A 14,100-nucleotide genomic window follows, 5' to 3' on the forward strand; every position below is an offset into this window, starting at 1 on the left:
AAGAATGACTAATTTCAAAATGATGTTGCCTGTTGAATATGATAACGATGACAAATTCAACTGTGGGTTCGCACGAGCTGGCCACGTGGAGTTTTCTGTGTTTTCGCCACGTCTGTAACGTCCGAATAGGGGTCAGTTACCCTTAAAAAGATCTCCCGGAAGGCATTTCCCCTAGACAGATCGCCCAAGTGTCACTTAACTAAACAAACAAACAAATTGAACTACTACAAGTACAAAGTTATAAGGCAACTTTACATATCTAAATACTACTGTAAGATGGAGTTCAACAGTAAATGTAGGTGTTTTTTATTTGTAACTCCGTTGTGATGCAATTTGCAATGTAAATTTTTATAAATAAATGAAATTATATACTTTCCAATTTTCTTAATCAACTTGTTTTTTCGTAAGTTAATTAAGCAAATTTGTAATTACAAATAAAAAAATTGTAATTATGTCAACATAACATACTGGTTTATTTTTATTATTGTATTTCCAAACTATATTATTTAAATAAAAAAATATATATATTTTTAAAAATTATCATCATCATGCTTAAATTATTTATACAGTATTACATAATATATATAAATGTTTTAATTAATTTTGAAATTCTTATACAATGATAGATTGATTTTTAAAATATATTTTAATATCAAATATTCGATGTTCATTGAGCTTTGCGGACTGCAGTATGGTCACAGTTCAAGATTTTAGCGTGGCTACAAATTTTTATTATAAGAACAATATCTTGCAACATTGTCAATTTCATAATGTAATAATTACTGGGGCTGATTCAATGAGATATCAAAAAGAGATATCTGTTTTCGATATTATCTCATTGAATCAGCCCCAGTAATTATTACATAGTGTGTGTGTATGTATATATATATATATATATATACACGCACACACACAGTGACACAATATACCAATAATGGCCATTTCTAAACGGCAGACAATTTTTTCAGAAGCTGTTCTTTTGAAAAATAACCTTTCAACAATAGCAATAACTGCCATGTTTTATTTTGTCATCAGTGGCTGTTGATCAGAGGCTGACTTAATAAATACAAAAATCCAGAGAGAAATCATGCAAAGAAAACAAATTAAATTATTCTTCTACAAATAATATGAGCTATCTAACGTAATTCATACAAATATATGCATTTTTCACCAAAACTAAGATCGTAAAGAAAGTAAAAAATAAATAACAATAAAATATTGTAAAAATTTTTATCATTATAGTCAATTTATTCAATATTCCTACTAAATATGCATTTTTGTAATGATTAAAATCGATGAAACTTTTAGATAAATATACATAATAAGCACGATCTTTGGTTGATCTATTTGAAAATTTTTTAATAGTATTTATAGTTTTCAGATGTCTAGAAAATATATTAATTTAGGAACTAAGAAATTTTCCGATTAAAATAAAACTTATGTCTAAATCAGACTGACAATCTAATTCATTTGCCATTGCAATTGAATTAAAATTTTAGGGTAATGTCTTATTGGAGACACAATCATATTCTTTACTTGTGCTTAAATTTATTCAATATAGAAGTCAATATAGTTGCTATCAAATAAGGTTAATCTGTGCAATTTATATTAATAGAAAATGTAAAAAATTTTACATTGTATTAAAAGTAGAACTTTTATATATTAAAACTACAGTTTTACAAAGTATAATATACTACTAAGTTTACAAATTTTTGCTTGTATAATATACAATGAATCGTTTATAAGTTATTTGACAATTTCAAAACACATGATATCGAAATGAAGGAAACACTCAACTATAACTACACAAACAATTTTTAAATTATTAAAATAATTATTTAATAGCAATATTAACAGTTTCTAATGCGAAATATCGAATTAAATAAGTTTTCTTTTGAAAATTTTTATGAATATGCAACTTTAAAAATAATAGTTAATCATTATATGGACATGTTATACTCACTAAACAAAGCAAGTTATAAAAAAATTAGAAACAAATATATTAGATATGTTTCAAATATACAGAATTCTTTATTAAGCTATAAGAGTGATTGCGTAAAATTGTAAAAGGTCTTGAGTATAATATAAAATTATAATAAAATAATTTTCAACTAAATGGAAAAACTGGCAGATCGACTATAACAATTCAAAGTATAAAATAAAACCTTTTATAATTAGATTTTATAGAATCTGTAGTACTGAAAATAAAATAAAATTATACTTATATAAATTAAAAATCTTCTTTAATCTATTTTATAAAATTATAGCTTTGAATAAAAACAAATAAAATAATACTGAAAATGTTATATTAATATGTTTATACATGAAATGTTTAACAAGAATTTAATAAAATTATATATCAATACTTACAAATTAATATAAATTAAATGTAATGTTGTATTTCTGAAAGTATTATCAAGTAAAATTTATTAAACTTTTAAATTGAATTTTGAATAAAATTATTACTTTTAATTATTAAATATGATCTTTAAAATAATTTATATTTATTAAACATTTAATAATTCCAATCATTTTAACATCATAATATTTTGTTGTTACTTAAATTACATCTTATTAAAATATAAACCATGATCTTTAGAAAAAACTGAAAATTCTTTAAACTATAACGAATTTACTAATAATATAAAATAATACCTATTGCTTTCGGTAGTTAATAAATAAACAATATACAGTATTGATACATTTATCAAATATTACATCTGTTATGTGGATGAAGAATTTCAATCATTTAAGTTATATATAGAATGTTTAATTTAATAAATTGTATCATAATCAAATTGTTTTAATTCAAAATATACAATTATTATCAACTACAAAATTTATTTCTGTATAAATTGCTAAAACAGAACAAAAAGCTTTTCACATAAGCGAAGATAAAATTAAAATTGATAAATTTAGTATATTACTTTTCGCTTTGTAATCAATGATCGTTTCCGATCTATTGTAGGAAGCCAAGATGGCGACCGATAGCAGAATAAAGAACAAATTTATTACTTACCTTCCATGATAATGGGATAAATAAGATGACAAATCCATAAATATAAACACCAAACTAGTAAATTGCGATTCAGATGTATTTCCATAGCAAATTAGAAGCATATATCAGTGCAATAGTTAAGAAATCACAATGAGTAGCTGCAGTCCTTGCATAGCTCGGCTCTGTTGCAGTGAAGCCACACTTTCATTCTCGTTAGAACCTACATGGCCCAGTAAAAAATGTCTACGTGAGAAGATATCCAGAAAATATCAGCCCTATTTAATTATGAAGTTCCTAAAGTCTCGCCTTGACAAATATAAAGAACTACATTAACTTTTACTTGAACCTTGATTTTAGGTGGATAAACCATAAACCTGCTTTGAATAATACTAAACAGCTGATTAGAGCGACACATAGTGGTAAAATATGGCATTTAGTTATACAATAATAAAATTAACTAATGAAAAAATTTAGTTTCAAAAATTAATTTAAGAAAAACTATAATTTTCTTAATAGTTATATATCTTAAATATTAAACATGTACAATGATTATTAATAATAATACAACATTACAATAAAATTTCCAGCATTAAGAATTAGGATTTTTCTGAATATATCAACCACAAGTGTAAACTTTTACTTACTCTGTTAAATTCCTACTTTTAGTAATTTCTTTAAATTATGCCTGTTAAAACTGAGCTGTAAATAAAATTATTATTTTTATTTTTCTGTAAATATTAAATACCTTAGTATAAAATAGAACTTACCTGCATGCTTCACACGTATAATAATAAATTATATTACTTTTAAAATTAATGACAGAGTAACAATCATTCATGAAGCCATTGAGATATTCAATTAAGATAAAAGACAAAAACAATGAAATATTAATAATGAATAAAAATGTTTTATTTTCATAAAAACAAATACGGTCTAAGAAGTTCAATACAGGATGCAAACTTTTAACAAATCACACAATTCTTCTAATCATATAATCTACAGAAACATTTAACAGTTTTCATGTTGTAGATTGTAATTGGACATATCTTAAGATATAAAAGCTTTCCTTTGGAAACTGTTGAATGCTCATAAAAATCTTCGAAAGTTTGAATGATTTACAAAGTTGTTTTGCGATTCCTATAATAAAAAATTATTATAAATGGGAAATAAGAGAATCACACCGGTACATAAATTAAAAATCTTTACAACTTACATGGCATTGGCACCTAAGAAATTCTTCATTTCTTCCATCACACTGTCGTATCTAGGATCATCATAGTCCGCTTCACTTCCATATGTATGAAGAGCGGAGTAAGTGGATTGATTCTGAACAGGAGTGGATGCCGGAATGGCAACGGGAGGAGGAGCAGGAGTAGGAGCTGGAAATGGGGCACGTGGTAAGGAACGAACCATTCCTGTCGTTACTAAATCGGGTCTTTGAGTTGGAGTGGCTGCTGTATAAGTGAAGCCGCGTGCCTCGACACCTTCTAGTGCATAAAGACCAGTTTATGAATAATAATGAAAAAAATCAATAAAAATACTTAAGAATAAAACAAACCTGGTTCTAAAAATGGCCTGTCTAATTTGTGCATGCAGCAACAGGATACCAGAGGAAGAATTATAATTATTACTAATGAAACAACGACAGGTAGTGTAAAGGAAAGTTGTTGATAAAGTGGTTCGTCATCAGCTTCTGGAATAGTAAAAAATTGCTTTCATAATTAATTTCTATCAGAATTTTATAACTTTTGCTTGTAAAAAATAGAACGTTATAATTTTATTTATAAATATTATTTTTTGTTTTAGGTTTTAATAATAATGGCATTTATATTTTGTAAATAGTACGAATATAAAAGTAATTTTGATCAAATTGTTTATTTAACGAATAGTTTTTAGTGTCAACACTTTATGAGCACTTTACATAATCTATTAATAACATTGTAATTAAATCAGAATGTTGTTTTTTTATTTTTATATTACAACAGTTACTTGATTATGTTTACATTGTTCTAAGTCTTGATGTAATTACTTATATGTACAAAGAAAAATCTCAGATATTTTAATTTGAAATTTTAAGTTTAAAACAATGTCTATTCTTGAATAATTTTTTAATATTATTGACATAATAATAATAACTGCACTTTTTAAATATTATTAGTTTTAAGTTAACCATGAAATTCAAATATTTTAATATCTAAATTATGTATTAACTGCTCAATTTATAGTTCAGACATTTTAACAACAAGAACTTTCTGAAATGGAAATGGCAATGGCAATAAGATTTCCCCTTTTGTGAATTTACGGTATTAAAATCAATAGTTTTTCCCTTATATATAATCACTTTTCACTTATATTATATAGAAATTAATATATATACATATATTAATTTCTATATAATATAAGTGAAAAGTGATTAATATTGATGAAATTAATATTAATCATAAAATCAATTAAAATTAATAATGAAATTAATATATATACATATATTAATTTCTTCTATACCATAGATTTCCTAAAGATGCCATTCAAGTCAAGAATTTCATTGCACAAACAGTTAATTAAATGTAGTCTACTATAAAATATGTAATAATTCTTTTATCATAACGTGTTAAAAAATTACTATAAATAATAATTTCCCACAGTAGTTTACATTTAATAATTAAAATGTCTCTTAAAATTACTCTTTCCTCAGCTAAATATTCATACCTTAAGACAAATTTCTATCATTTGTTCATAAACTGTTAATTTAGAAAATTTGCTTCTAAATATTCATGCCACATTATATGCATTTCTTGAAAGAAATAATATTTTACTTATTATTGTGTACACCGTTACTCTCTAGGAATTATTACATCCACAAACTCCAAAAATGCTAGCCAATGATAATTCCTAGAGAACAACGGTGTTTGAACTGGTTATGTATTGATATTTAAAAAAACAGAATACAAGAGGAAAGACAAATTATAGACACAAGTATTTTACTTACAAATTATTTGTTACGATCTTTTCTTAGTAATATTCGGATATCATTTATTGAAAGAACACACTTTCTAATCTTAAGATTATTTTGGCTTACGAGAAGGAAATAAATCAGCTGTAAGATTATTACAATATTCACATAATAGCAGAAAGTTAAAATAATTTTCATATTTTAAAAATATCTGTTGTATAAATTCTGCTTGTTATACAACAAGCAGAGTTTGGAATTGGGAGGATTTTGACTAATAAATTAATTTGTTATAACATCAACGTTAAGCAATGTAATTTCGTGTATATTAACGAGATATTAGCGTATAAATACGCAAATGAACTGCAACTTGGTATGCATCATTACGAAGAAACTTTCCAGTGAGAAGAAATTTCGTATTGTGAACCTGCTGAAGAAAACTTTTTCTTTCGAGAAAACAGCATTATAAAATGGCGTTGGGCATTAGAGTGTGTCCAGAATAAAAAATAGTTAGCTACTTTATCACGAAAATTTAAGAGCTGCCAGGAAGAAAACGTTGAGCACCAAAACAGAAAGATACTGCGTACGTTTCATAACGAGTGGACGTTGCGATACATCATCACAAGTAAAGAGGCAATTGAAACATGGCTTAGGAATAAAAATGAGTATTTCAACTATCCGCAGATGCCTAGAACGTAACAATTTGAAAGCAAGAGTTTATCCCAAGAAGCCTAAACTTACAAAATTACATAAAAAGAAACGTCTTAATTTTGTCAAACGCTATAAACACTAGACCTTAGAAGATTGGAAGAGGATTGTACAGTCAGAAAAATTCAAAATTAATAGAGTTGGTTCAGATGGGAGAAAATTGGTATGGACTACATCGATGAGGTCTATAACTAGCGACATTAAAATTTGGTGGTGGTAGTCTTTTGGTCTGGGGCCGTATTACCTATTTTGGGCTTGAAATGCTGTTCTATATCTAATAGAATGGATAGCGTTATTTACACTGAAATACTTGACGATTATTTATTACAATCCGTTGATTATTACCTCATTGATAGGAGCTCTTTCATTAATCGGCGAGATAATGATCCAAAACATACATCTAGGAGGGCAATGTCATGGCTTCGGGATCAAAACATTAGCCTGCTTAAGTGACCGCCTCAATCGCGCGATCTCAACCCGATTGAACACGTCTGGTCCCTTCTTAAATGTCGCTTGTCTGACTATGCAGCTTCACTTAAAAGCATCTACCAATTATGGGAACGTGTACAGGACGAATGAAGCAAAATAACATTGCACGATTGAAGGAATATTTAATTGGAATATGCCGGATAGCATTAGGAAAGATTTAAAGGCCAAAGAAAGTTATACTAATTACTAAAGTGTACTTTTCCACAAATATGAAACAGATTTTTGTCTGCATCAAAATTCTCCCAATGCACATCATCTTTGTATTTTACTGTTATTAATAAAATAATTACTTTGTTCAAATAATTATATAGGTAAACATATAAGTATGCAAATGAATATAAAGTTTTTCGTACTAAATGTGCGTTGCAACGTTTTCCAGTTCTTTAAAATAATCTATTCTGCGTTCTTTGGGAGGATTTTGACGCTTACTGTATTTTGATTGAAAAATGGCGATAGAACTTTATCAATTGAACAGCTTACCATATTGATCGAGATTAATAAAATTATATTCATTAAAAATTCAAATTGTTATGTAGAAGAGTACCGCAAACTTGGCTTAATGTAGACTGAAAAGGTGGCGAGTTATCGAAAATGACTAGTTTTACGGATAGCGATGATGATAGTCTAAATAGTTGAATTTTCACAGATATGTAGATAATATGTACAAATTCATATACATATTATCTACGCACCAATAGAGATTAATAATACTTGTAATTAAGTTTTAATTTTAAAAAACACTGGCTATTCATTGGCTATTTTCGAGTCAGCGACATTCGCGTATTGACGTTTTTCAATGTTCTCCTTGGAAAAACTGTTATATTCTTTGTTAACACGTGGAATTGGCGCTATTATCGAGTTTTGCGAGTGAAAAACGATAACTTATTCGATCGTAGTCTCAAGTTATAAAGATAAAAGTTATATTACATGTTTATTATTTATTATTATTTTTTTTGGAAGACACGACGAGTTATATGGAATTATCGATAGTCGAGTTTCCTGGACTCTATTGTAATTTATTTTAAAATTATGGTTATGAATACGAACAAAAATTATAAATTCTTTCTATTGAACTTCATTAAAATCAGTCCAATTTATCAAATAAGTCGTGTTTAAAAATACGAAAGTATTTTGAAAAATTAATGACCAACAATTTTGCACAAAGTAAATGATTATCTGATATCAGTAATGAAAATTCAAATATACTGTTAAACATAACACGAAATAATATATTTTTTAAAACGGCTAACTTTTATTTGCTGTGAGAAAGCTGAGTACTTCGGTGGGTCCACTGTCTCCATATTCGTTCTTCGCTGTTAAATACATCTGATATTGAACTCCACTCACCAATCCTCCGATAGTATAATTATTATTTGGAGACAATGGCAGTCGAACCATTTGCCATTGACCATTGGTAGGTTTTATGTGAGCAACGTAACCTATTAATATTTATAGAATAAAGTTAATGGATATTTATACATTGTAAATAATATTTAAAGTAATATAAAGTACCAGTAAGCGGTGTGTTTCTCTTCGAAGACCATAAAATTCTCATAGTCACCGAATTTGAATCAGTTGTCAAAATGGATATTCGAGGCGTTGGAGGAGATTCTTAAAAATAAATATAATAAAGTTTAATTAAAATTTTTAATATATTTAGTCTTATTTAATGTTTATTAATAAATGTTCTTTTACCAATATACGATGTTGTTAAGAGTATTGGTTCCGAAGGTGGAGCTAATCCTGCTCTATTATAAGCAATTACATTTACAGTGTAAGTTGAAGTCTTCTGTAGATTATCTAACACAGTTTTTTGAATTTCCGTTTTTGAATCAATTTTTACATTTCTATATGAGTAAGATATTTGTGAACCTTGACTGGTTTTTTTATATCCAATGTAAAATCCCAGTAATGGTCCATTCCACTGATGTTTTGGAGGAGACTAAAATTTTTAAATGTTTATTTTTAATTTAAATAAAATATTGAAATTAAAACAAAGTAGATCACATAAATAATTACCTTCCAAGTTAAAACAGCTGAAGCTGTCGATTTTTCACTTACTTGAAGATCAAAAGCAGGAGATGCAGGTTCTGCAAAAATAAAAATAATCATGTAAGATATTATTAAATGTATTAATAATTAATTTTTCACTCTATAAAGCCTAACATTTATTTTATATACACAAAATGAAACTTGCATAAATAATCAAACTAATTTTATAGCTAAAATAACTAAAAACTAATTTTCACCTTCTTCAGTGGTAACAGCTTCAACAGTTTTCGACGGTTTGCTACTTCCTACTTCATTGACGGCAACAACTTGAAATTGGTATTTTGTATATGGCTTCAAACGAAGGACAATGACTGACATTTGAGATCCATCAACTTTTAATTCTAAGGGATTATTCTTATCTTCTAAGAAAAGTAACAATAATAACAACATTCAAATTAAATATATATAAAGATATACAATAAAAATCATTTATTAGTACCTTTCTTATAAGTACAGATGTACTTTTTAATTGCGGTATTTCCATTATAAGGCTGCAACCAACTGAGCCGAACACTTCTACTCCATATTGTTTTTACTTTTAACTCTTCAGGCTGGCTGGGTGGCTCTGAAAATTTGACAAAACTCATTTTTCAATATTAATAATATTAATTTTAATATTATAAATCAAAATATTTATTACTAATATTAAGGAACATACCAACAATTCCTAGTCTAATTGCCATCTGGCTATGTCCAAATGTGTTATTGGCACTACAAACATACAATCCACTGTCTTCTCTATTAGTAGATTCAATATTCAACACTGATTTGTAGCTTCTTTCAAAATTCGTGTGTACTATTTGTATCCTAATAAATTATTTTAGCAATTGAAAAGTAAATTATTAAAACAGCTCATGGAAATATCTATTTATATACACTATTAAAGTTTCTTTCCACCTTTGATTGTCTTCTGGCTTGTTTCCGTCTTTAGTCCAATAAATATTTAGCGGTTTATCTCCAGTTATGTTACAAACCAATATAGAATCTTCACCATTTCTTACAGTTTTCTGTACAGATTCCACATTAACTGTCGGTGGGACTATAAGCGAATAGTATATCTTTATTGTTAAATTGCAATAATGAGAAGTGATATATTATAAAATATGAATCTTATTACATTTCTTTCAAATGTTTAACTGTGATTGATGTGTTTGCGATATGTAAATATCTACAATATTTACCTTGAACTTCAACTCTGACAGTCTTAGATAGATTTTCTCCGACACCATTTCCTACTTCACATGTATAGAATCCTTCATCTTCTTTCTTTGCAGTAACAGATGTAATCGTGCCGCTATCAATAATCTTCCAATGGCTTTCTGTTACAGGAGATGACTGAGCAATACTGAATCCTAAACAAGTTAATTAAATTTCCATTACTGTATGTTAATTCTTTTTCTTTTCTTTCTTTTGTTAAAGCCGTGCCTTTATTTTTAATGTCTGTTTTATTTCACAAACAAGAGTTAGGTCTTAAATCATCACTTCATTGTGTAATAAAACAGATATTAATTTTTTTTATAATTGCTAATGGCATATTGCCTTATTAAGCATTAGAATTTTCTAGAAATTTGGTAATTTCTAGAAAAATTAATATGAGATTATCTTTTTTAAATATGCCAAACTTACAATTTATATATTTCATGTTACATCTTACACAACTCGGATTACACGATTGTGTTAAGAGTAGAAATTTGATAGAATATTTTACAATTCATAAACAAAACAGAGAAATTTATTATACCTAAATATCAAATTATTTATATCATTATTATATTTATTTACCTTTTGTTTTTCTCCATTTAACACTTGGTGGTGGATAGCCAGTGGCTTCACAATGAAGAACTAATTTATTTCCTGCTTTAACTGATACATCGTAAGGTTGACGAATCCACGCAGGTGGCACTAAATTTATATAATTTTTGGTTTAATATCTAGTAAAAGTATATACTTTTAATTGTAAATATTTCAATTTTCTCACCTGAAACAAACAATTTTGTCACAAGACTATCCGATCCAGCCCTATTCGAAACTAAACAAGTATAATTTCCACTGTCCGAGCCTTTTACTGAAGCTATGATAAGAGAAGTGGAAAAATCATCCTGTCGACGAATTGTCAAATGAGAAGATTCTTTCAATGTCTTTCCATTCTTAGACCATTGAAATGTTAGCGGTGGATCACCTTCAGCAATGCTACATATTGCCATGTATCTCTGACCTTCCCTTAAATTATTTTCACTGACTTGCGGCACGATTTTTGGCGGGACTACAGCAGATAAAATATTAGCTAAAAGCATATTTATATTTGAATGAACAATTATTATTTAATATAAAATTTTTATTTAGTCTATAAAAATGGTTATATACTGAAATAAAAAAATACAATTATTTTGAATATTTTTTTTTGGAAAATTTAAATTGTTTTGATTATTATTATTCAAAATAATATTTAAATGTAAAATACATATTGAATGTAATGTAAAATTCAAATTAATAAACAAAACTTCTATATTAAAAAAGCATTATAATTGGCTTGACCTTCATAATATTCAACAATTTTTGAAATAATTTTCATTTTTTGTACAATTTGGTACGAATTCACAAACATAATAAATTGTTTTTTGTATAATTTAAAAAACATACAAAATATAAGGCATGAGAATTTTCTAACGATTTGATATTTTACATTAATTTTCATAAAATAAAAATTGAACATAATTACATATTTTTACCTGTGTTTATTAACAGTTGAGAAATACTTTTAAAAACTAATTATAAAATTATCATCATCATTATTAATTTCTCATTTTGAAATACAAAAAGATTCCAGAAAGAGAAGTTACTATAGTTATTAAACTCAGGTTTATAGATTTCTTCAAGAAAGCATCAAATATTAATTAGTTTAATTTTATTAAAGATAATCATAAAAATAATAAAATATTTATATATTTCATACATCAAACATATAATATTTGCTTTAAAAATTCTTTATGAAGCATGCATCTTCATTTATATATAAAAATAAATTTAACAATTAAAAATTAATAAAACTTAACAATACGATTATAATATTTAAACTTAATATTTATTATTTTACATTTATGAAATTTTAAATGTAGAGAAGAAGTATATTATGTTAAAATTTTTATAATTAATACTATAAAATACTGCTTTTAAAGTTTTATGATTTATTTATTTACATGCATTTATATTAAGCTTAAATGTAGAAAATATTTTTATTTAATTTACAAATAATATTTAAAGTATGAGAAAAATTAGTGAAAACTGAAAATAATCAATAGTAAAGTTTATTCACAACATTTCGTTAGTTTCTATATTAAAAAAAATATCTAATAAAGTAGAAAAAATAGCAATATATAAATTGATTAAACAATGTTTATTTATCGAGTTAATTATTACTGATTTTATATTGAAGAGAAAACATAGCTTGACACTAATGCGTGATATAAATCACTAAAATTAACTATTATAAAAACATCAAACATAATATATTTTTTTAATTTTTGGATTCATATTCAATCACTTAAATTATTTATTTACAAATATTCGAACGTGTAAAAATTTTTCAAGTGAAAGAATATTACTGATGATGATATACTACTTTATAATAAACCATTATAAAATAAATTATGCTGTAGTACAGATTATTTCATTATAATATTGTTCACTGTATTATATTTTGTAAACGAATGTAGTTTTATTATACAGTAGTGCAGAATTAAAATAATGTATTAATATTATATTATATGCTATATTAATTATTATTTTATAAAATTTCCTTACATTATTAATTGCAGATTTAAGCTATAATTATTCATAAAAGCTCTCTCTCGTATTTATATAATTATAACATCTTATTTAAAAAATAATATAATTAAAAAAATTAATAATTTTAAAATATTGACTTGTTATTTATATTCAGATTTCATCTGAAAAATTTTTAATAAATTACTATAGTTATAAATTTATTTTTATATATAATGTTTAAAACATCGAACAGATGTATGTAATAAACATTGCTTGGAAAATACATATTGCTATTTTTTTCGGTAATTTAACTATTTATAATTAAAATATAGTCCATAGTTGTAAGAAATAATTACGATTGTTTAATTTTCTGCTTTCTCTTTTGGGTGGCGACCAATTCATTTTTTCCCTCGTCTGATCAGTTTTACGAAGCCAAGATGGCGACCGATAACAGAATAAAGAACAAATGCATTACTCACCTTCCATGGTGATAGGAGAAATATGAAAACACATCCATAAATATAAACAACATACAAAGAAACTTTGATTTAAAATTCTTTCCATAGCAATATATGGTAGAAAAACAGAAATTTCTCTCAGATCAAAATGTGTAGTAGTAGTCTTTGCATAGCTTTCCTTTACTGCAGTGAAGCCACACTTCCGTTAATAGGAAAAATCCTACATGGTCGAACAAAAAAGTAAGATTTGCATTAAGAATATCCAATTACTACTGGAAAAAAACACTGGATTATAGGATCTTTATATCCTTGCTTAAGTTTGATGCATATTCTAAACTTCTCAAAGTTTATTTTGGGAGTATAAATCCATTCGGAATAACATGAATCATTGTTGATTGGGGCGACATATAGTGGTGAAAAATGACGTAAAATTTAACCATAATATATTTAAAGGTAATTTTTAAAAACAATCTTTTACGAATTAATTTTATAAAATTTAATAATTTATATTAAAAATGTATGTATAAAATTGCATTATCAATTATTTGATGATAAGTTTCAAAATTACAAAATTAATAAATTAGAAAATTTAAACAATATAAAGTATGCAGTACGTTAAACCTCCAAATGTTATTGTAGAACATAATAATGTATTTTATGTAAAATTAAATTAACATAAATAT

The 14,100-nt window shown here is 25.9% G+C and overlaps 1 protein-coding gene across 1 annotated transcript in view; it reads right to left on the reverse strand.

Moving 5' to 3' along the window:
* The window catches only part of LOC136986280 (cell adhesion molecule DSCAML1-like), a 50,581-nt gene extending 36,642 nt beyond the window's left edge, over positions 1 to 13,939 (reverse strand). The window contains exons 1-15 of the mRNA XM_067283775.1: positions 13,439 to 13,939; positions 11,173 to 11,478; positions 10,977 to 11,096; positions 10,376 to 10,546; positions 10,092 to 10,233; positions 9,853 to 10,001; positions 9,634 to 9,759; positions 9,392 to 9,556; positions 9,162 to 9,232; positions 8,838 to 9,084; positions 8,655 to 8,753; positions 8,393 to 8,581; positions 4,557 to 4,691; positions 4,212 to 4,485; positions 3,684 to 3,697 (exon numbers count right to left, since the gene is read on the reverse strand). Of these exons, the coding sequence (XP_067139876.1) occupies positions 3,684 to 3,697; positions 4,212 to 4,485; positions 4,557 to 4,691; positions 8,393 to 8,581; positions 8,655 to 8,753; positions 8,838 to 9,084; positions 9,162 to 9,232; positions 9,392 to 9,556; positions 9,634 to 9,759; positions 9,853 to 10,001; positions 10,092 to 10,233; positions 10,376 to 10,546; positions 10,977 to 11,096; positions 11,173 to 11,478; positions 13,439 to 13,523 (2,293 nt within the window). The 5' untranslated portion in view covers positions 13,524 to 13,939. The remainder of the gene's footprint in view (positions 1 to 3,683; positions 3,698 to 4,211; positions 4,486 to 4,556; positions 4,692 to 8,392; positions 8,582 to 8,654; positions 8,754 to 8,837; positions 9,085 to 9,161; positions 9,233 to 9,391; positions 9,557 to 9,633; positions 9,760 to 9,852; positions 10,002 to 10,091; positions 10,234 to 10,375; positions 10,547 to 10,976; positions 11,097 to 11,172; positions 11,479 to 13,438) is intronic.
* Between the last annotated feature and the right edge of the window lie 161 nt (positions 13,940 to 14,100).

Source organism: Centruroides vittatus, unplaced genomic scaffold (assembly GCF_030686945.1).
Source record: "Centruroides vittatus isolate TY-2023 unplaced genomic scaffold, ASM3068694v2 scaffold_1015, whole genome shotgun sequence".
Taxonomy (NCBI): domain Eukaryota; kingdom Metazoa; phylum Arthropoda; class Arachnida; order Scorpiones; family Buthidae; genus Centruroides; species Centruroides vittatus.